The 24,065-nt window shown below is 41.2% G+C and overlaps 1 protein-coding gene across 2 annotated transcripts in view; it reads right to left on the bottom strand.

Moving 5' to 3' along the window:
• ZNF407 (zinc finger protein 407) overlaps positions 1–24,065 on the bottom strand; it is a 1,574,765-nt gene that overhangs the window by 530,275 nt on the left and 1,020,425 nt on the right. For both annotated transcript variants that reach the window (XM_069219421.1, XM_069219420.1), the window contains one exon: positions 15,333–15,453. In XM_069219421.1, coding sequence (XP_069075522.1) covers positions 15,333–15,453 — 121 coding nt within the window. The remainder of the gene's footprint in view (positions 1–15,332; positions 15,454–24,065) is intronic.

Here is a 24,065-nt window from a genome sequence, read left to right as displayed (position 1 = left end):
TGCTTATTGGCTCCATTTATTTTTGCTTGTCCAATGCCTCATCTCAATCTCAGTGACCAGGCAAAGCAATGTTGTACTACATTAGGTAATAGTAACTACTGTTCTTTGGGGCGCTTATATTCTGCCTTATAAAGTCTTTGAAACCTAAAAACCCATATTCACTTGATATTAACAGGGCCACCGCTGAACGTACGCACTTACTGTCAGGGCAGTGCTGCGGTCTGTGCACTGCAGGGCCATTGAGTGGTGCTGCCACGTGACCAGTGACAGCTACAGGCTATGAGCGGAGCAGGAGGGAGAGATGCTTCAGGAGTTCAGAAACATTTGCAGATACAAATGAGTTCTATAGGAAACATGAGGTTGTGTGATCACGCCTGGGGTCTATGGCTATTGTAGGCACTTTTGTCTGCAAGCTGCAATCTCTGCACCATAACAGTTAATGTTATAGATGAGTGTCACAACGTCAGCCAGAAAGCTGTTACACATCTCTTGCCACTCATGATCATGTGACCTCAGTTTGTCTCACACCACTATTATTTTGTGTGCGGCCCTGTATAGTGGCACAAGCCACACCCTCCCCCCCTTTGCCACTTTTGACAACATATGCAGTTCTGTGACTGACCCTGTGCGCCGTTTGCAACTTTCTGTTAGGGTTACTACTATTAGAAGATACCTGTCACCACAGAGTATATACTTAATTTTATAAATCATTGTTGATTGCATTATGTGACCCAAAGACTAGACTCCCAGAATGCATTACAGTAGTAAGACCTTGAATATGCAGCCTCTGGGGATGTGAAGTAACTGGGAACACAAGTACCAGTCGGACCATGTGTGCCAGCTCCCTCCCACCCCTCCGCTCCAGCATGCTTATGTGAAGGCATGTTTACAGGCTTTTGGATGAGTGAGAGCCTTGACAGGAGCCCAGGAGCCGTGTGAGGTTTGCGGTGCCCTGGCAGCTGTCTGCGGCTGGAGTCTCAGCTCTGCCTCAGAAGCACAGGCTGAGCTTCTTTCAGACTATCTATTTATATCTTACATGACGCTAACGCTACCCTTGCACACCTCTTACCTTGCACAAGGTAACATCTCTCACCCTGTACACTCACACAATTCTCATGTTGCCCTAAACACACACCAATTACCCTGCACTTGGACATTTATCACCCTTCATTCCTGCACCACTCACCCTGCAGAGAGCACTCACACCATTCTTCCTCCACTCATACACTGTTCCCATGCCTCTTAAATTATTATTAATCCCATAGGTGACACCTAATGCATTTACCAATGTTTGTTTATAAAAAAGAAAATCGCCTTAATCACAGCTAACTGCACACTAAAGTATTCTAGAAGTTGGTCACAAGAGAGATTACCTGCAACTCAAATTAAGTACGGTGGTTCACATCCACTGACGAAGCTTTGTTACGCTTGTCACTTTTTTGTAAACTCATCTTTTATGGGAACAATGATATTTGAGACTGCTTGTACTACATGAAACGGGAAAAGCAAACAGGCAGAAGTAACAGTGAAAGACGTACTGTCTACACACACCATATGATCGAAACGCAATACATATTTATATCCGCAAAGAATATTGCAAGTTGTCACAGACTAAATAAATCAAAGAAACGTGGGAAATACATGGCACAAAGGACCAATAAGAAACATCGTTCAAAAATCACTTCCATTTGAATTTTTCTGATCATAAACAATAGCGGTGGCAGTTATTTTTACATCCGTGTCAACTTTTTAAAAAAAATATGTGAGGGTACTTTCTGATGAAAGCGAAATAAAGCTTTAACCTTTCTAGTGATTTACTCTATAGTATGCAGATTCATCTTTTTTATGCGGTATCTAAGTGTAAGAAACCTTTGCTCAAGGTAGCAAAATCCATTTCCACTCAGTTCAAGCGCTACAATATTGTTTATGAGCGCGGGAAGCAAATGGAAAGGGTAACGGCAAAATGTAAATTACTCTAAATTATGTATTTGCCAACCTTTTGTTGTCAAACAGGTTGTATACCTAAATCAGCCGCGAGGATTTGATAAAGTACTGCCAGTTTCTGCAAGCATGCATTTTTATTTTGTATTTATGAGTTCTTCACTCCACACATAGCCACACATCTGGTTTGCAGACATCCGTTGTATGCAGGGAAAGACCGATGGGTTTAACACTGACATAACAGAAAGGTTTTTCCCTGGGGGCAGAAATATAGCAGAATTAGCCCCACAGCGAAAGCACTACCACAACGAGTGGGGGTCATAAATGGGGCAAACATAAGAGAGGTCACCTGTGTAAGCACATGCCCCAATGTATTTGGAGGGCATAGGGTTAATAAAAAACAACACTAAAATCTATAAATGTTAGACAGTACATATTTCAGGTCAACATAGTCCAATAAGATTGTCAGTCAAAGGCTTCAGTGTTCAGCCAATCATTTTTCTTTCCCAAGAACCACCCTGTCTGAGTGCTTGAGACGAATTCATACGCTAGGGTTACCAAGTAAAAGCAGACACAAACATCAAAAAGACAACTTAATGAGAAAAAGGGACTCCCCAGTTAAAAATGGACGATGTGAAAGAAAATACACATATAAGCATAAAAACATACAGTTTATTATAGCCCTATAACCCAAAGGTAAATCATACAAAATAGGAAATTAGTTACAACATCAGGATAAATTACATCTATGTAGTGGAAACAGCAAGATAACAGAATTAATTACACGCAACTTCAGATTGTGTACTGCAGCTATGATTAAAACATTAAAAAAAAAAATTAGTGAAAGAAAAAATAAATATATAGCTCATCCATTCTGCCCCCTGGAATTTATACTCTGCACTGTCTTGCTTTAACATACATTTCGTACCTGCCGCACGTGCATTTTAGCCTTTTCCCAGTGGCTCAGTTTCCTATGTTCCCTGTTCATGTCTGATGCTCCCCAGTGTTTAAATTCCCTTCAAAGTGCCACAATTGTTCTCATTGTGTCTTCAAAGTGTATGCATCTAACCCAAGAGACGTTTAGAAGGGGCTGACATTTGGACATCCTCATAGTCTTACAACATTCCTAATATCTACAACTATAAGCAAGCATACACACTTTTCTTCCTTTCTTATATTAGTTAGTGATGTGCAAATGCAGAGATTTTAAAACCTGGGTACGCTAGTCAGTGGTGAAAAAAAAGTATTTAATAATAATATCCATATTTCAGGTACAGTGAAAATAATGAGATTATACAATTCCTGCTTGAACCCTCGGCTGTCTTTCTCCATGAGTTACTGCTCATCCCATTCTTTTTCAGTTTTGCTACTATAAAATGTGCTCTACTGACAGCTCCTACCATGCCCTTTCTGCTGATGTGCTAAAGTTATATTTTCACTTCTTTTTTTGTTTAAATGAATATGCACATTTTATCACCTGAGAAGTTTCCAATTTGTGCACTTCACGAAGCTTGCAAATATTGTGAAGCAATGTTAATTTAAACTGAAGCCATCCAAACTGGAAAATGTATGATGATCTTTTCTCTGCTGGTTTGTTATTTAACAAGCTTCTCTATGCACAGTAGTCCTGTGCGAGAGGATAACGCAAAATGTTTTCTGTGAATGACACCCAATCAGAACCCTTCTGTTACGGGTAAATAAGGATATGTGCAGCATGTATTGCTGCAAAAGTCACGTTATTCATGCAAATGTGGCAACGTGAAAAAGTATGCAGCCATTATGAAAATGCAGTTATTTCTTGGCACACTACTGTCATCTTGGCACGTCACAAAACGTTTCCAGTTGCACCTATTAAAGAGAACTGGAAGAGGCACATAAACAAGTTGGAGGTGGTGCATACTTGTCATTCACCCCATCAGGGAGACGGAGCAATATTTGCTACATGACACCACTGTGGATAAACAGAACAGCAACAAAATGCATACACATTACACTACAAGGATGTTTGTTTGGAGCAGGGGATTTATATCAAGGAACAAACAAGATTAAAAAAAAAACATACAAGGAATAAAGCGAAAACAGAAACGAGGTCAAAAGAGGATGTGGAACACCTGTGATTGAGGATGACATAAATGTAGCGGTTGACAACGTACAAGCATTGGCAAAGCCATTAGGTCTAGAGTTGGAAGCTTGCTTTTTGTCAATACTTGCTTTGTCATAAACTTTGCAAAGCATCATTAATGGGGATGCTGTGGGGTCCTAGCAATCGAAAAACACATTGGCTAAGAACAAAAATATTTGTTGGGTCTCAAAAAGCTCATATTGCCATAGTATTTCTAGTAACAGAGGGGAACTACTTTTGGGAATGCTTTTATTCACCATAAAGTTAGCCAATAACTAAAGTGGGCTGAACCATTTACCCAAGCTGTATGCTGTAGTGGGTGGAATAAAAATGTGAATAACAACAGACAAATTGCTGAAAGGGCTGTTTTAAAGCCCATATACCAAAGTATATTATAAAAATTAATGTAGTAAAATTAAAAGGTCTTTGGGAAATGCTGGACACAAGAACAACCCCAAATTAAACACCAAGAAGGCACACGTCCTATGTAGCTTGAAACGTGCTTCATAGGTTTCAAGAGTGGTCTGGACACAAACTTATACAGAGTCCTCACAGAAAAACCCAGCGATGGATCGGACATCAGCAGGCTTCCAATTTTCTTGCTGTATGTTATTGCAAGTTCGACAGACAGGACAAACTCATAGGAAAGTCAGAAGCCTACCTTGAGTCAACTTTAGCATAAAGTGCAAAGATAAAGTAATTTCACTTCTGTATCTCAAACACTGCTACACTGGAAAAAGTTTTCAAAATTATTAGTATGGGTCACAAAAGTAGACCATTAGGGCTAAGTGCTGTGGTATGCAAGGTATAAGCAAACCGCAAAAAAAATAACCTTATTACAGAAACCAAAGAATTTCAATTTTAGAAGGAATGATTTAATGTTAAACATCACACCAGTTTAAGGGACATGCGTATTAGCAAACTATACTAATAGATAGTGATGAGTAAGGTTTGGAACCTGATCCAGGGTAGTTGTGTACTTAGACTAACCACACCTGTAGTCAATAGGATGAATTGATGATGCACTCGCACACAATCATGGACGTCATTTGTGGGTATACCCATTCTTTGCTTTTTTGTTCCTTTGGCCCTGCCTTTGATACACCTGTTTTCAGTGGCCACGAAGACAGTAAATACCATTCTATAGCTATGTTGATTTTTAGTTTTTTAGTTTAGTTTTACCTTCTTCTCTGTACTCGAGCCCATCAGTAGCAAATAAGAGGCTACTGAGTGAGACAGTGGATCCATCTTGTGATTGGCAGTGACATCAGCAGTCACATAATGAGTGGTGTCACTTGTAATATCACCAATATAGAGACATCAATGAACTTAACGCATGCCTGCAATTACTTAAAAGGTCAACAACTGAACGCCAAATTGAGAGAGCTGTCAAGAGGTCCAATCTAAGAGCCTGATTACGAGTCTGGCAGTCTCAAGACCGCCAGACTCATGGTGGCGGTCGGGCCGCGGCGGCTGTGGTGGAACGACCGCCACATTACGACCCTAGCTGTCCAAGTGCCAGGGGACCACCGTCTTCGCCAGGATCAGTGATCCCGACGGATGATGGCGGTCGTGGTTTTAATCAGCCACGGCAACGCTGGAGTCAGTGCTGCCATGCTGATTACAATCTTGTTCTCTGCCAGCCTTTTCACGGAGGTTCACTCAATGGCATGGGCAGTGCAGGGGTCCCCCTGTCTAGCACCCTTGAAGAGTGCACTGTCTGCTGTGCAGACAGGGTGCATTTCAAGGGTGCTGGTGCACCATGGGCGGAGCAGCATTGTCACCGGCCCTATCATGAGCCGGGAACAATGTTGCCACACCTTCCCCACTGGGCTTACTGGCGGAAACCTAGGTTCCCTAAGGCCAGTCCAGTGGGAAAGTTGCAATGGGGCCAGTGGGGAGACCGCTAGCACCTGGCGGTCTCCTCATTGGGAGTAACTCCTAATGACCCCCTAAGTCTGAGAAAATACTTTGTAATTTGATAATACTGACCCTTGGAAAAATATCAGAATTAGGTCTTAAAATTTTAGTTCTGTCCTCCTTTTTTCTCACGTAGGTTAAAGAAGTACTAGAAGGACAGCGCTTCAAAGTTAATCACATTGTAGAAAAACATACTCATCCAATATGAATGAGGTCTAAACTTGAAGACTGCCTTCGGATTTTAGTGATGTAAACAGATTTCTTTCGAGACCATGAGATTCCATTAAATGCAAAACCCATAAAGTCGTGGTTCAAGTGAAAAACACACTCACACTGTAAAAAATACAAGGGGTCACATTACAGGCAAAAAAAGATTCCTGAGAAGATAGCGATGTTTTAAAGCAATGGAAAGCAACCGATTATAGATATGCATTCAAACATGATTATATTAAAGAATTGTCTACAGTTTAAGAAGACACAAGATAAAAAACCACACAGGCCTTAGTAATGAAAATGATATCTGTGCAGAAGATGCAGAGGAAATGCAGGCTTAACATACACAAAATGTATCTATTTTTTCCATTTTGCAATGTCACTAGACCAAGTTTCTTGGTTAGGCTAATAATACTAAGAACAAAGCAAGTAAAGACATAATCGGGAAGTGTTTAGAATAAGCCAAGGATGAGCAAATGAATACAAATAAAATGCGTAAAGCTTTATAAAGTGTAACAGAGTCACACTAATCCAGTGTAGACTTGCATTTACTAGAGTCTGCTTCACCTCTTTCTCCTCTGGTACATCTATTAGAAAAATAAATGTATTTACGCATAACTAGGTCTTCTTAAAGAAAAAAACCAAATACTAAAAAGTAGAACACTCTAATTACATTTAACATGGGTTTCCCAAGCACTGTCATCTTTCATAGCTTCACATGTTTTGTTAAATGTTCCAACTTATTAAGCTGGGCATTCTGTGCTGCCTTAAGAGTGCAGCAGCACTTCTGCATTTCTTCCTGTAGCAAATTGATTGGAATCACTAGTTCACCCCCATTTAGATATTTCATAGTTCTCGTCTGTGGCCAACACAAAACTCGCTATTAATCATTGCCTTCAACTGGGAGAAATACAGAAACCAGATGACAACACTGGAAAAATCACAGCTTGGAGGTAAGTAGCATTTTGTTCTCCAGCACTGTGTTTTTTTTGTACAAATATTTACACATTCTAGTAGAATACCAAGTATTTAGCTGGGAAGTGGGAATCAAGGCCATGGCGGTCATCTGAATAGACCACTGACTACTACAATACTGACCAGGATGTCACTTCACACACCAACATCAAGAAAGTTCCTCCTGTGGGTGAAGAAGGCTCTCCATGTTGCCACCTTGCAAATTTCCTTTAGTGGTGTCCTGGCTACATGAATGCAATTTTCTGCACTCTCTCTTTTATAGGGTACACTGATATCTCTCCTGCTAGCTGTTTGCAAATGTTAGGGAGCAGTAAATTATACAAGCCATCCATCAACCCACTATTTCTTGTGCTTCACAGGGCCTGAATCCTGTTGGAAATAAGAGTATGACACGAAAGCGTTATAGCATGCCCTGTGGGTGTACTGTTGCATGGATTGATTTGCATCCACGTAAGGTGTGCTCTTGGCACTCTTCGAATAAGATTCTCTAGGGGAAAAGCAACTTCGTCACTCCACATTTTTAGCTTTTACAAAAAAGTTATCTAACAATCTTCCCATTCCTCTGTTCATCCAAAAAACCTACAAACATCAACCAAAATCAAACTATTTTAGACCTTCTGGAAACAAATCCCATTAAACTGGGCTACCGCATGCTGGCACATAACAACTGTAATCCTATTTTAGTTTCTATAAGGTCAGACCATTTCTGCTACCATGGCTCTGTTACTATAACAGCTCAGACAGGCAAGCAGTAAGCCCACCATTGAGATCATTTCACTGCTTCAATGAGTGAAGAGCTGATCTACTAAAATAGTCTTAAACTATCTTAGCTTGGTCAGACAAACAAAATGGACACTCCCACAAATAATCTATGGTAATACATTGAATAAAATGAAAGGGAGAGCGAGGCCAAAGGAAAAAAGGGGAGAACTTTTCTAATTCCCACCAGAACAGTCCAATAAGACCAGGATAAATGAAAAGGCAAACTGAAGCTGAGGGACAATATTGCAATATCTTTGGGGGCGAATAATATCTGCTGCACAAGAGCCTTTAGCAACTGCTATAACAGGAGACAATGGGGGTTATTCTAACTTTGGAGGAGTGTTAATCCGTCCCAAAAGTGACGGTAAAGTGACGGATATACCACCAGCCGTATTACGAGTTCCATAGGATATAATGGACTCGTAATACGGCTGGTGGTAAATCCGTCACTTTACCGTCACTTTTGGGACGGATTAACACCTCCTCCAAAGTTAGAATAACCCCCAATGTTTTTTTGGAAATGAACTATGTTCCTTTACAACTGAAGGATATGATCCTACAGCAAGTGTGGGCAGGCAAGTAGCCACTGATGTGAGCGAAGAAGTGGGGCGAAGAAAGGGGACCTAATGACACACAAACTGTTTTTAATTATTGCTTGTTTGGTTGGTTATACACATGAAGAGCAAATACCTGTGGTTGGGTGAGGGAACCCCTTTAATGGTGACCGCGCATACTGGTGGCTTCATTTCCACAGATTATTTTAGACTGTTATGTTATGATATTGTGATGTTCCTCTCTGATAATCCGTACCTTATAGACAGATTCTAGGGGGAAATTACACCTCTGCTGACGGAGTTATATACCCTTACCAAAGTGTATGCCCTCACATATGTATGTTTCATATTGTTTCCTCGTTTTTAGAAAACTGAATAAATAACTATTTAAAAAATAGAGTTATCCTTCTTTGAATAAATACAAGCAAACTGGAGGTTGTATAGATGGAGCTGGAACAAACACCCTGTCCAGTTAGCTAAAAGTAAGCATATAAACATCAGTTTCAACTCCTTCACTCGAGCTGGAAGGACAAATGTACTGGATACGTGAAAATTAAAATATTTATAAACTTAGAGAAAATATTTTATCTGAATCAGGATCCAAGATGGGAAATGCTAAATGTAGAGATCTGGGGAAGAGCTTTTGCCATGGAGATGTTAATACTTACCAGATTCACTTCTGTACCAAAAGCATGTATGTCCTACCTGCCTCTTGGTTTTCCTAAGACTTGCCATCCACAAAAGGAAAAGTTAGATTTGACCATGTTAAAAGAATCAAATGAGACTCCATATGCCCGAATTAAGACAACATTATAAAAAAAAAAAAAAAAAAAAAAAGGGTTGACAAAACATTAAAAGTATATCAGAAGAGATTCATTTTAGGGCACATGAACTGTGCAAGATGGCTTACTGCATCTGAAACTCACACCTAGACTACACAGAAGATTCAATGGAGGCTGGTTTTGCTATCCTGAATACTTTATGCAAAAACACTTCTCAGAGGGAAGACATACAACTATATTTCATGAAAAAAGACTTTAATAAGGACTCTCGCAAAGAAAAGGTACTCCGATCTTCACCTAATTTTGGAAGCTTCAGGTTGTAAGATCACAAGTTGGAAAATGCATAACCGGTCTTCAAAGTGTTAAAATCAGCTCGAAACAGGAACTGGAAAGAGGTACCATATATGGAAAGATGCAGACTTGCTTTCTTTTGACAAAAATTTGACAGGAAGATGATTTATAAGAGCATGAGGTCAATGAAAGCATTGTTTTAAGGGAGCATTTTCCTCACTGGAAAGAGTTTGTGTAGTTTATTGTTTCATCTCACCTATACTCAACAGAAGAGGATGTTGTGATCTATCTGTCTCAGACAGCTACAAGAACACCGCTTACGATCAGCAAAAGGAGCCTATATATTACAAGAATCACCAAGAATGGAGAGTGGGAGCTAGAAAATAAATATATCACCTGTTGTCTCTGGCTGCAAACTATTCTGGAGTAAGTAGAAGTGGACCCTGATGTTAAGATTAGGAGGATTCAGAACAAATACTTGAGATTTTACTAGTTTCTGGAAAAATGTTTAAACCACACCACAGTAATAATGACTTTTACTGCAAATGTATTTCACCAGGATGTGATCACTCTTATTTGTTCTTTGTCCAACCGTGAATCAATTTTGATTGCATGTTTTAATGGTAGGAGAATCATGATCCCCAGAAACGTTGAAGGCTACGCAGACGTCTGATATTCTTCATAGTTGCATGAGTTGCCTAGGTTACCATCAATTGGGAATCTCTAGTGTTATGAAACTTCTGACATTCTCATGTTATATGACAGGCCTATCAAGCATATTATGACACTGAATAGTTAGTTAATATTTATTTGAAATGGTTTAATTACTTCCCATTCTATATTTCCTTTCTTATAACACTTTTATATTATGTGTACTTACAAGTAAGAGCACATAATAAGTGAAGGTGATGCGTGTGGTTTTGCCGCCTATGCCACCTAGTGCTCTCTGGAGTGAGTGGAATGTACACTTTCTCCAAGGGGAAGGGTGATTACTAATGAAACATGAGAAGAGAGACTGGTTTGTGTTGCTCACACAGGAGGTACTTTTTCGTGTTTCTTCACACTTGTTCGGCCTCCTAATGTGCTATCTGACCCTGGGTTGCTCTCGTGTAGGTTTGGTAGAGTCTAAAGTGATGAATATAACATGAGTTAACAGATTTGCTCATACATTCTTCTTAACAAGGGATACAGCTATCATATTTTTGATATTAGGTTTGCACTACGAACCTTATGACCATTCTGTAACCTCTCAGAAAGGAAAGGGGTAGTGCCTAGCAGGGTTTGCTTGAAGGAACACAATGGGCTGCAAACTAGGCTCATGCAATAAGGTTAGTGTTCAGAGGTCTTGTCTTCAACAAAAGACTCTAGGGTTTTACGTCAGGGGTGATTTGTAACTCAGGGTAGTCTTTCTAGAGGAACAATGTTACAAGAGTATAGTAGACTTGGTCTCTCCGTTCTTAGGCTGTGTGCTTGCAACCTGAGGAAGCTATTACATAAGGGTACAATCGTCAAGGTCAGACACTGCACTGCCATGCATTAATTAGAGTCATTCATGCTTAGTAGGATGCTTGCACTCAATGGGTAATGGATCTTTTCTTCTTCTGATGTAGCTGGGATCACCTTTTTCTGCCATCAAAGGAACAAACTTCTGCGTATCTGACAGTATCACTGCTAACTGGCATGAGCTCTGTGGTGATGCGCAGGTAGGTACTGGAACCATCTAGCATCTCCTTCTTCCGAGAAGTCAATTGCCATGCTAGGCATGGCACTAAGGAGGTACTTTTGTAGAAAAGAGCCCCCTTTGTGAAGGTTCTGGAAGAGCTGGGGCGTGCACATTCTGGACGTCTCTGGAGGAAAGGCTGAGTCATGCAGTGTGGAAGTTTCTGAGGGAAGGGCTGAATCATGCACAGCAACGCACATGAATGTATACAGGGGGATGCCCTTCTCTTTACAGGTTTTGGACACAATAACATATCTACACAAGCTGCCTGATTGATGGAATACTTGTGTGCATTAATTTGTGTGGTTGTGCCAAGATGGGTTTCACTGGGCTCTTGTATGTGTGTATGGTCATGATGGTGACTAGATGACTTTAGTGGCATGCCTTCTTCATGCTTGCAACTTATTGGACCAGACTGGAGACAAAACCACTGTTGTGCCTTTGTAGGACATCCTCTAAACTCCAGTTTTTCTGTTGGTCTTTCTAGTGACAGAATGTCATCATTCTTTTAATATGGAAATTGATATCACTTTGAAAACATCTCAGTCCATAAGGTCATGCTGGATTAAGATGTGCAAATAAAGTTTTGTACCTGGAAGGGATACCCATAACTGAGTCAGGGATTTTTGAATGTCCTGCAAGTTCTGTGATTTAAAGGCAAATGGTCTTATAAAAGTAAGTACAGCTTTAACATTTTCTGGGTTTAATTGCTGTTTAATTGTGTCGGTTATCAGTCACAATTAACATGCTTCAGCCTTCAGTTTAAATAACAACTGGTTAAGACAGTTACAATGGTTCAACGTCAGAGACAAAGGCTATGTGATGTCACATCCGATGATTCTATTGGGTATATGAAGTCACCGAACCCTTGTTTTTTTTTTATATGAGGCACTTTATACTTAGGCCTTAATAACGTTTTTCCACCATATTTATCCAGGAAAAATATGAGTCATTGTTTTTCTGCATTTTGTTGATTTTAAAGGCACTCTGTGGCAGTTTGTGGACTCCCTAAAAGGGAATGGAGAAAATAGCCACAATATAACAATTTGGTTTTTGTTGGAAAAATAAGATTGAAAAGTGTTTTGTAAGAAAGAGTATGTTTTTCATCAACAAAAGATTAAATGTACTAACACCACCATCTTCCCAGGTTTCAGGAACAAGCACACTAGTAAAAGAAAAACTTTTTTGAACCCACCTTTTCTACACTTTCCAAACTGGTAGTCCGTGTTTCCTATCTTTTGCGGTTTCAGCCTAGTTGCAGTTTGTGGTGGAAACAGGTGTGAAACCCAAGGGTGAACCTTAAAAGCTAAATACTGCTGATAACTACACTAACATCTGAATTCAGCTAGACGTAATTTGTGTTGATTATACATGGTTTTCCAAAATAAACTAATCATGAAAATATAAAAATAATGAATATAAGTAGGAACAAATAGTCATTGGTGCCAATGTTGGGGGGGAAACGACAGGAAGACAGTTGTTCCCAGGGGAGTGGGTTGCACAGGTTCATTTCCCAGGGGTGCCGTTCCCCTCTAAAACAGTAGACTTAACAATTTTCTGGTGGCTAGTACCCCCTGATGTTAGACTAGGAGTAAGCCCCTCTCCCCCCCACCCCCCCACACACACTTGCTGTGATGTCAATGAGCGGCTCACTTGGATTTCAGAAAAGAAAATGTTTCTGGTGTTTTTACTGGAAGCATTTTCTTTTCCAGCATGGTGGACAACCCGTTGACGTCCACCGCACTGTGAAGATAGTGTGATGAATGTACCTCAACCAGTGCTTAATTTGTGCTTATTGTTTCTGGTGCTGAGCACCGGTACTTATTTATGAGGGCCGGCGCTTATTCTTCTGCCTCAAGCATTTGCTGCGAGCAAAAGACACACGTGGGAAAGAAGGAGGAAGACAAAAACGAAAAAGCATCAGCAGAAAGCTGCCAGGGTGAGCTGAAGGGCCAGGGAGTGGGTTTAAATGGATTGAAAATGCCTGAGATGGCTTCAGGATTACGCTGCCTCAGTATTCTGTGTCTCGCACATTTAAATGCAGCAGCCACGTGTTTAAGAGGAGGGCTTTGGGCACCAGCACATATTTATTTACAAATTAAGCACTGACCTCAACATGTCTTGCACTGTACTAAAACAGTTAAAGTGAGTGTTCAGTGAAATATGGAAAATTTAATTTCGGGCTCCTATGGGACAACAGGAAACAACAGCGCTTCCAGAGATTAGACAGGATGGATTGCACATTGAAGCCCTACAGGACCCACAGAGTAAATGATAATTTATGAAGATTTAAGGAGAATCAATGTTAGTTCCTCACTTGTAAAACTAATGATCTCTCTGAGCCTTTACAAACGATTAACCAATCATATTACATAAATCTGTGAAAGAGCTGATATATGTTATTTCAAGGAATGACAGAAACCACAGCAAGCTCCTTAAGGCACATCTCAGGTACACACTTCTACTCAAAACATTCGTTGAACCACAAACCAATTAATCAGAAAAAACACACAATTTAATGGTAAACAGCTGATTACTTTGTCATAAATATTAGTCCTCTTAATTCCAGAACAAAGGCATTTAACTTCTATGTATAATTTAGTAATCATGAGCTGAAAATAGTGTAAAGACAAAAGATGTGGTGAAATACAGAGAATATGGATCTAGAGGACCAACTTTTAATGTTATGTAAGAGGCCCATTTAACTGGAAATTTATCGAATTTAATCTACAAGTTGAAGAAAACATAGCATATAGGAGCAGTCATTGTCTATTTAGACTGACAAAGGCCAAAGTACACTATTGCAGAAAAGGCACTGGAGAAATCGATCACGTAAAAGAATGCACCATGGAAATCTGGTATATATTTCTAACAAACCATACAGAAGCACAACAGCGCAACGATATCTGATGCACAAGGCAAAAAATGTGCCTGCGTCACGAGGAGTGAAGAAACTTCAAACAACAACAAAAAAATACCTAGAGGAGGCATACGTAATTTGATGTTTGGGGATACCCAGGAAGGGGGCTTCATCTTGAAAGATTAATTATTTGCAACAAAACTTTAAGTCTGCTAACGTGTGCAGGCCCATGCATTGGTGTCTTCTAACTAAAGCGCAATAACCTTGTTTATAAAAACAAACAGAATCAACTGACCCACATGCACATTTCTATCACAATACAGAATGCTGAAGGAACATGATTAGATGTAGCAATTACACTATGTTAGCAATGAAAACATTCTGTCTATGAGGAAAAGGACGAAGGCGAACATTTTTTTTGCCTTTTATTCTGACTGTAAGTATAATAAATGCCACACTGGCTGACATTAAAGAATTAATGTATTATACTTATTCATCCCTTCAGTAAAGGACGGAGAGAGAAGTTTGGCCGTTTTAAGGACCAGTAGGTGAACATGATGAGACAGAGCATATTTTGGTCCCTACCAAATTGAAAACACTAACGATTTTCAGAAACATCTGACGAAACAACCTTTGTACTTCCACTTCAGAGGACAGTAAGCAAACATATATGAAAACGGTAAATTTAAAAGCTAAAGTTAAGGAACATTAAAGTGGTAAATCATATTCTGTCTCAAAGCAGACGGGGTTGATATTTTCAGCAAGAATTATTAAAGCAATGTCACCTACCCCCAAACGTTTTCACAGTCCAAAGCAACAAGAAAAGATGTATATCATAGTTTTAAGTAAAAGCACACTGCGAGGATCAGGCGTAATACCACTGAGTTTTCATATTCTCTTCTGTTAGAGATATCTTGGAAAAGTTTTTAAATTATTTTCATTATATTGATCTTGCTGTAGTACTGAGCATTAAAATATTATCCCCAACTTCAAACCTCTCAGCCATCGCGTACAAAATTTCCCTAGATGAAACCTATGTTTTTTCAAATGAGGCAAGTTTTAAATTTCACTCCTAATTTGCTGTGTAATTACTGGAGCTGTGATGGTATTTTAATGATGGCATACATTTCAAGTTTTTTTAAATGAACCAGCTAAGGCTTCTCTGTTCACCTCCTCGCTAACGAGCCATTACCTGTAGTCGCACCAGGGACACCTGTAGGGCTTCTCTCCAGTATGGACACGCTTGTGTCGCGTCAGGTGTGACTGCGTAGTGGAAGCAAAGTTGCACTCTTCACATTTAAATGGCTTCTCTCCTGCAAGATGTCAAAGAAAAGTGTACATAATTAGAATAATCAATTTGTAAAATGGAAATAGGGAGCAAGAATTACCCTTCGATACTAAAGCTCAGGGATAATTCATGGAAATATAATGACGCATGTAAAATAAATATTACCATAACAAAGAACAAACTCAAGGAAAAGCCATGCAGTATCACGCTACTCACTAGGCCTTACAATTACATGGGAAGAACAAATGACTTACCTTTGGTAATACCTTTTCTGGTGGACACTCCATCTAATTGCTGACTCGTGACCTTTTGAATGCTCCAGGCATCAGACTGGATTCAGAAAAGTTTCATGCAACAGAACCTGTGCGCCCGCAGGTGGCGCCACAGGGTTCTGCAGCAGTTCTGCTCTGCCTCCGAAAAGGATTATGCGGAGCCACATTTTTGCTCGACCGCCCCCTCTGAATGCCCCCACCACCACCAAAGCACCTATCAGTCTTACAAACCACTTCTACTGTCTCAGACAAGAGTGTGCTCAACCTAAATCAGAACCTTGCAACCTAACAGAAGCCCGCTCTTGAGGGCGGTTGGTGTGGAGTCTGCTGTTAGACGAATATCCAACAGAAAGGGAGTTACCAAAGATAAGTAACTTGTTGTTCTGATGGATACTTCTAGACACTTATTCCTCACCTTTTCAGTCGATACCAAAGCAGCACCTGCACCAAGAAGGCAAGTCTGGGAAACGGACTTCAGACCAGAAAATAATGAAAAATGCCCTTTCTTTGGAAGTGACGTATGAAGACAGTATTGCCTTGTGAAGGTATGGACAGAAGTACATGTCGTAGTCAGGCATATCTCATACACAGGAACTCCCCTAGCCAAGGTCCTAGTCACAGCCTTCATCCTAGTGGAATGAGCCACCAAGGCCCTCAAGATTCTCTTTCTTGGCTAAGCTGTAGCACAGTTCAATCTGTTTAGACGAAGTCCACATTTCTAGACGTCCCTCCCCTTTTTCACATGGTGAATGTAACACAGAGTTGGTGTACTACCTGGGGCTAATTAGCCATATCACTGTAGAAACTAAAATCCCACTAAGGATCAGCCTGTGAAGCCTCCCCTGTTTCGAGGGATGTGGTGAGGAGAAAATAAACAAGTGCATGACAGACTGAAAGACATGGAAGGGTGACACTATGCTAGGTATAAAAGATTACCAACACAAAGCATCCATTTGTATCAAAGGAATGTGGTATACAGTGGATAAAAAGACATGCCAAATTTATCACATGGTGGACAGTTTTCAGGATCAACACTTTCAAGGTACGATTGTGCATGGGCTCAAATGGCGTGCACATTGAAAAGGTAAGATCCAAATTAAAGTCCCACTGTGGCATAATAAAAGGCTTAGGCAGAAACACATGTGCAAGAACTTTCATGAAACCCTTCAAAACAGGTGACTTGGATTAAGCAGGCTAATCAGAAAGACTGAAAGGGCTGACAAGTAACCTTTAACAGTGCCCACATCAAAATGTTCATGGGCCAAACAAATAGAAGCACATCAGACAATGTAGCCTGAAGAGTATTAATGTGATGGTACTCAAACCAGACTAAAGACATAGCCTAAAAGCCAGAACAGATGAAGCTGGTGAAAGGGTGTCAAGCCAACAGAATCACATCTACCACTTCCGATGCCAGATCAAATCCTGCCATTGGAAGTCAGCTGTTTTGCTTAATTCCCAAACCCTAATGTGTAGATTCTTGAGGTTTGGTTGTAGAACCTTGCCACCTTGGTGGGACATTAGGTCCTGCCAAAGAGAAAGTCAGGGCGGAGAACAGATGAACAGACTCAGCAGTTTTGAGTACTAATCCCTCCAATATATGCATGGAGTTAAGAGGATAAACTGAGTCAGGTCTCTCTTGATCGTCTTCAGGACTAACAGTGGAAGAGGTGCAAGCACATAAAAAGGACAGAGTCCCACTGAAAGTGGAAAATGTTTCCCAGAGAGTCCCGTGGGAAACTCCAAGACACAAAAGGCATGAAAGTGTTGACAGCAGTAGTGAAAAGATCTTCCCTGGGCACGCACCACTGGGCAAAGATGTATCCAACTACACCAGGGTGCAGCTGTAACTTGTGGTCGACAAGACCGGATTCGTTTTTCTATTCTGATGTAGAGAGAACCTGCCAGGTGACAGACCAGACAAGGTTAGACCATGAAGGTTTGGCCACTACCAGAGCATCAGCACTGCCAAGTGCACAAGACCAAAGATGGCCTGCTGGTTGCAGTACAATATGGAAGTCATGTTGTCCATCAGACTCTGAACAAATCTGCTCCAGATGGAAGCTAGGAAGGTCTTGTATGCCAATCTGATGGTACGCAGGTCCAGGAGGTTGAAGTGGTGTTTCTGCTCCAGCTGAGATCAGAGGCCGGTGATCTCCACCTTGTTCAGGTGGCTCCCCCACCCCAGGGATGAGGCGCCCATTGACACCAACTGCTTTGAACAGGGCAAGGAAAACTGTCTACCCAAAGTCACACTGGCATCCGTCATGCACAATCAAAGGTCCTCGGATGCATCATATGAGAAGTAAATGTTATCAAACAGGCACCCTCAATCTTGAGCACACTGAAGGCATGAGGCATGGGCCACCTGTAGAATTCACGAAGCTAGAGACCAACAAGCATCAGAACCATCAAGAATGAATAAAGATACAAGCCCACTAATGTGGGATCATAACCTAAATGTCGTGCAGTTGTTACAGAAGTGGAAAGGTCTTCAAAGTCACTGTGTCTAAGCACCAACCAAGAGGATCCCTCTGCACCATGTGATTATGGTTATTTCGGCTTACTGATGGAGAACCCCAAATGTGGACAGCAATGAAGCCCTCGAGTGTAGGCTGTCTGTGGCAGACTCAGATTGCCAGTCATTATGGAATGGGAATAGATGTGAGGGAATGCAACCACCAACATCACCTGGGTGGACATCTGGGGCCTGAGATGAGGCTGAAGGGCAATTGGTGACTTGGTAGGCTTCCAATCATACAACAAATTAGAGGAAATACATGTGGGACTGTAGAACAATCACATGGATATATATGTCCCGCAAGTCCAAGGACACCATAAAAATCACCATCTAGAATGTGTCCTTCCAGAGGAAAGAATTAAAAAACCTGAGGCCCCTGCCCCCTTGAGACACCAAGAAGTATCAAACATAGCACCCTGTGCCTTTTTCTGCCTCTGAAACACTAACAAAACTTTGGCGAGCAACTGAACTACTATGGTCAGTATAGAGGTACAGTCTGCTGATGAATGACCACAAACTGCAGGAACAGAGATGAGGAACAATAGGTGAGGGAATAGCAAACTGAGCAACCTACAATACCCAAACCTGAGATAACTGTTTGCCAGCCAGGCAAGCTAAATTTAATTCTGCCAACTTCTGGGCCCAGATGATCATTGGAGGGGGAACTAACGTGACCTGAAGGAAGCCACTAGAGGTAAGGAGGATGACAGCTGGAACTGCTGGTAGCCATGGCCTCTGCCATCACCTCTCTCTTTGGAGCTGCAGAAGGGTTGCGAAGGCTGTTGGAAAGGCCTTAAGACAGGCCTCTGTTGATAGGCTAAGCCCCGAGAACAGCCCAGGAACCTTCAATACTTGTACTGGAATTGGCGGGCAGAAAAGAGCAGTCCCAGCAAGCCAGCAATGGCTCAGGTTGTCCACCAAGAATGCCTGAAAAGCCTGGAAATCCGATGGCACACATCTGGGTACGGCATCAAAAAGAACACTGCTGCCCATGGCAAGGCCAAAACAATCAATGGTATCTAGGCAAGCTTGCAAGACATATCTTACCATTATGCACCACCTGTCCAAAGGTTTAAGGAACCGTGTCTCAGAGCGTATGTGTTTGAAGCCGGAATTGCATACAATATTCCACAATCTCAGGCCAAAGTGGCAGAGGAGAAAATCCTCTAGCCTTTGGCATCAATACCTTTAGATTCTGTGTCTAGATGAGCAGTAGAAAGGGAATTATTCACCTTTGTTGCAATGCCTAAACTACTAGTCTTTCTGATGTTGGGGGTTATGTCAAGAAGGCCCCATTACCAGGGCTGGCCTGAGGCAATGAGCATTTGGAGAGCTTACTAGTGGCAGAGAGGAAGGTTTGGTCAAGGCTGCCATGAAATCCTCTATTTGAGCTTCAATAAAGGGCAGCAAAAGCTCAGAAGGGGAGATTAGCCGTAAAACTGCAGTAAGTAAATTCACGTTTGTCTCTACAGTAGCCAACTGTTACTCCAAGACCTATGCAGCCCTCGAACAATCGCCACAAAATAGACATTCACCTCAGTGGAGAACCCAAGTGTGAGCCCAACTCTTTCTCAGATGAAGTATACAGACCACAAGCATTTTGAAGATAAAGATACAGTTCAGCATCACAATAGTGAGTGGGGAGCAATTTGTCTACCTGCTCATTACCCATGTTTTGGTAGACATATTCAAGTCTACAGACTGAATCAGATTCAGGTCTGAAAATCAATATTAGCTTTGAGAATACTGACACTGAGATAAAGTCATCACTGGATAGTCTTCACATAGGTTGCATCTTATTGATCTTAGCTCAACATAGTAGAGACCTAACTGAAACTGGCTCCAGAGACGACACTGAAGTAGGGACATGATCCAGAACTGGTGCCTCTAAAGTAGAGATTGGCACCGAACTGTCTAGAACTGGTGCAGCCTGTGACAAAGGTGAGGAGGTGTAGTCCAGAGGTGGCAGGGGCCGGGTTACAGCAGAGGAGGATCTGTAGGTGCTGGAGAAGGACCCACCAGTGGAAATGTGACTGCTGGTCCCAAATGAGCCAGAAAGCCCAAAGGCACACTATAGGGACTCTCACCCATTCCAAACAGCTGCAGCATTGCCTTTGTGAAGCCCTCAATCTGCAGTGGAGTCAACAAAGACTAAGACAATTTGTACTGTATTAGCTCTAACCTTGGAATCTGTTCCAAACTGGATAACTCCAGGTCTTTAAAATGCTGACTACACAACTTCTCCATGAAGTTGGACCAACAGTAAGGAGTGAAATGCTGCTTGATTTTCTTGGGTTTACATCACACCTTGTCTTTTGACTTTGTCCAGGACTTATAGGAGGATGGGGATCTGGATCAGCACCACAAACAGCTCCTGGACTTCAACTGGGAGCCACTCCCACTTCTTGTCTTTGGCATCATACAGTTTTGAGCTCTCCAATGGACTTTAGATGCATCAGAGGCCATTTTTCACAGGATGTTTTGACAGCCTGGTAACCCAAGTGCCAAACACAGATGTAATGTGGATCTGCAGACACTGCACGGTTTAAAACCTGCTGTTTTTGGGGAAGACATATTCCTTCCACACGGTCCTATTTCAACTTTGGAAGTGTCTCAAAGAAGGGTGTGAGCAGACCTCCAGATCCGCTTCAGAGTCTGCAGAAAAAAGAAGAACTAATGTCAGCATGCAGGGTTGGTGACTATATGAGTGTGTGTGCTCTCAATTTCGGAGGTGGGATGGAACCATGTCTGACACCAATCGAATTATCTAGTGCAGATGCTTGAAAAAATTCCAGTTCCCGCTTAGGGCCTCGGGCTGAAAAGGTGAGGAGAACTGAAGTGTGCGTCAGAAAAACCCTTGCTATTAGTCCAAAAGCTTCCTCGTCTGCACCACTCACAGCAAGTACCAAGCATTGCAATTCACAAATAAATGAAAAAAATAAAAATTGGATAGAATCTGTTTATCAATCCATCCATTAGAAAGAAAACAACAATAAGGATGGTTGTAGTGCTTGATGTGCAAGGTAACCATATTATGCCACATTCTGCAAGGTCATACAGGTAACTATAAGATATTGTGTCTGATGCACCCAACCGTGTAGAACAGAGGCCATATTATTTTGCAGAAAAGGGTGGTCAAAGATCAACCAACATCTGCTGCCAACTGCTGCTTAGACTACAGCAATTTGGACAAACACCAAGTAGATAACAGCCCATTACTTTGTAAATCGTTTCCCATAAGTTACAACTCACCTACTTTTTTTTTTATAGAAAAAAGGACTACAGCGGTACTCTTTTAATGGTTTTTCCTGCACATCATGTTGTGCTAATTACTACTCCGTAAATGTCTTCCATCTCCATTCAATCCACATAACTGACTTTTCAAGTACTTCACCATGAGACTCATCACGATAGTCAAATGAGCAAACCATTATTTGCCTCATCTGATCCCCTTTGTGGTTTTTAAATATTAAGATTATTCATGAGGATGGAAACATTTCACAATAAAAATGCTCGGGTACCTAATATGGCGCATGTGATCCACTGATACAACAAAACAAAGGTTCTATTGGTCAAGAGGCGATATACAAAGTCAGTTAAAATTAAATGAGTGCATTTTATTTCAGAAACAAGCGTGACTAGGGGACAACGCTTACTCTTCCAAATAACTATGCTAAATATATCCCGTTAAGAGATTATGCGTCAGAGAAGATTCAGACCTATGTCTCCTTATGAGTAAACCTGGTGAGAAAAATAAATTAGCTCAGAAAGCTTCAGATATAGGAATCTGTTGTGAGTGGGGCAAAGTGACATTCAAGGCACAGTTTTCAGAGCCTTTGCTTGTCATTTTGGAGATGATGGTTAAGCAGCTCCATGGAAGAGTCTTCTTTGGGGTGACATGCCACCCAAGGCTTCACTGCCTGAACTGTTACCTTATCTGCCTTGAAAGACTTAGGCGGGGTTAATATCTCTCTCAAGGCTTGGTGTTAAATAAAAATGTTGAGTAATGAGCAACGTCAAGACTGAAAAGGTTCACCAAGGAGCACAATACTAGCAAAGGCAGCAAGGTCCTTTTGTTAACTGTAAGGGGCTATCCAATGTGTTAATTGTACGAACAAGATAGCCTTTCATCAAAACACACTTTAACAGGAGCTGAGAAATTAGAAATATGCATTGAAAGGACCAAACGTTTGAAGTTACCCAGGAGAAAGAAATGCCAAATCGAGATAAAGGAGATTTAAACTTGCTTGCTAGAACTAGAACATACAGGAGATAAGAAAATGCATAAGGCAAAGTAGGGAGGATCAGAAAGCTAGTTTATTATCTGATGTCCAGACAAGCTATTGTACATTTATCGAAACTCAGGAAATACTGTGCCTCACTCGTGCCCCATCACGCTAAGGTGGTTGTTTACTCTATATTTGTTTCCTCTTGAAAGAACAAAATTGTTGCCAGTAATAACAAAAGGATGCATTTTGTTGATGCTCCTGTTTCGGAATGAGAGGTCCTAGTGAACAGGTATGTGGTAAGAGGCACATTTAATGTGCTCTGTCACAGTCTCCTGGCCAGAGTTGTTTGTATTTCTATTTGAGATCAGAGAAGAAAAGAAAAAGGCAAAAACGGGGGCTCACACGCTACCATCACTCGTGTCATTTCTGGATGTAAGAACCGGCTGTGCTAGTGCTTTCGGTAGTGGAGAGGGTTGCCTAGAGACTCAGGTGTATTCGGAGTTAACCTGTGAACTTTGCAGCTGTGAATGGCAGCTGATAGTGAGCTCGCTTTGGTCCCTGGTATGGATCAATGCGATAAACAGGAACGCCAACTGATGACAAATCTATGGGCTGGCGACCTGCATGGGGAACAGTTACCCTACCAAACTAAGGTTCCACGTTAATTTCAAATATCTGGATGGCAGATTCATTTTAAATATCTGGAAAGGTACGCCTTTTCAAAATATTTTTGGTGTCCACATGAAAAGGACAAATTAATGTCTTCAGTATAGATTTTCTTTAGTGCTCAGTGTATAAACCTCAAGATGGAACAATAAAGTCCTTTTTAGGGGTTTGCTGTTTGTAGAAAAATACCAAAAGTACTACTGAGGAGGCGATGAAAGAAGATAATGGCAAAATGTTTTTTAATCTTAAATAATAACAGGTTTCTTTTCATTCTGAGTGTACACAAAGGAGGATTGCCCCACCTCTCTTAAATCCCCTCTAGTACTTGGTTATATGTGTGACCTCACAAATATCTCAAATGAGTGAGCGGTCGGCACCCAGGTAAAATAGTGCTCACGCCACATGTCTTGGATAGATTTGTTGGGTCCTCACCCACAGGTACCACCTGTGCCTGATTCATCATTGGACCCACACCCATGTCAGCTAGTGTGAGTGGGTGGGCTCTGAACGTTCACCTCGTAGATCCTAGAACAATGATTTAATGAGTAAGGTCTTGTGCAACATTAAAAACAGTGATCTGTCACAAGGATTCTATGGTCCTTGATATCATAAGGTCAACATGTTTCAGCCGTGCAACTGCCACTAGGGATCACTCAGCTTTTTTCAGGACCAGATTCTTACTATGTTAAATCCCTGCATTATATGGTTGCGTTTTTCAAAATAATTCAATGCATTCATAACAAGTTGAAGAAGCATGGACACTAAAATACAGACTATACTTAGGACCCTTTCCTTGATATGGTGATAGTTAAGAGAGAATATGTAAGTGTCATAGTCATGAACTTATTAGACATTTAAAGTATCCCTTTAGAGTTCATTAAGCATGCCAACATGTGTGATTCACCCCTTACTCCATCAAAACAAGTTCCTCAAAGACACAAATATATAC

Source organism: Pleurodeles waltl, chromosome 2_2, assembly GCF_031143425.1.
Source record: "Pleurodeles waltl isolate 20211129_DDA chromosome 2_2, aPleWal1.hap1.20221129, whole genome shotgun sequence".
In the NCBI taxonomy this organism is placed as follows: Eukaryota; Metazoa; Chordata; class Amphibia; order Caudata; family Salamandridae; genus Pleurodeles; species Pleurodeles waltl.
The sequence above is the reverse complement of the archived record's forward strand: the minus strand, read 5'-3'. Positions and strand labels throughout refer to the sequence as shown.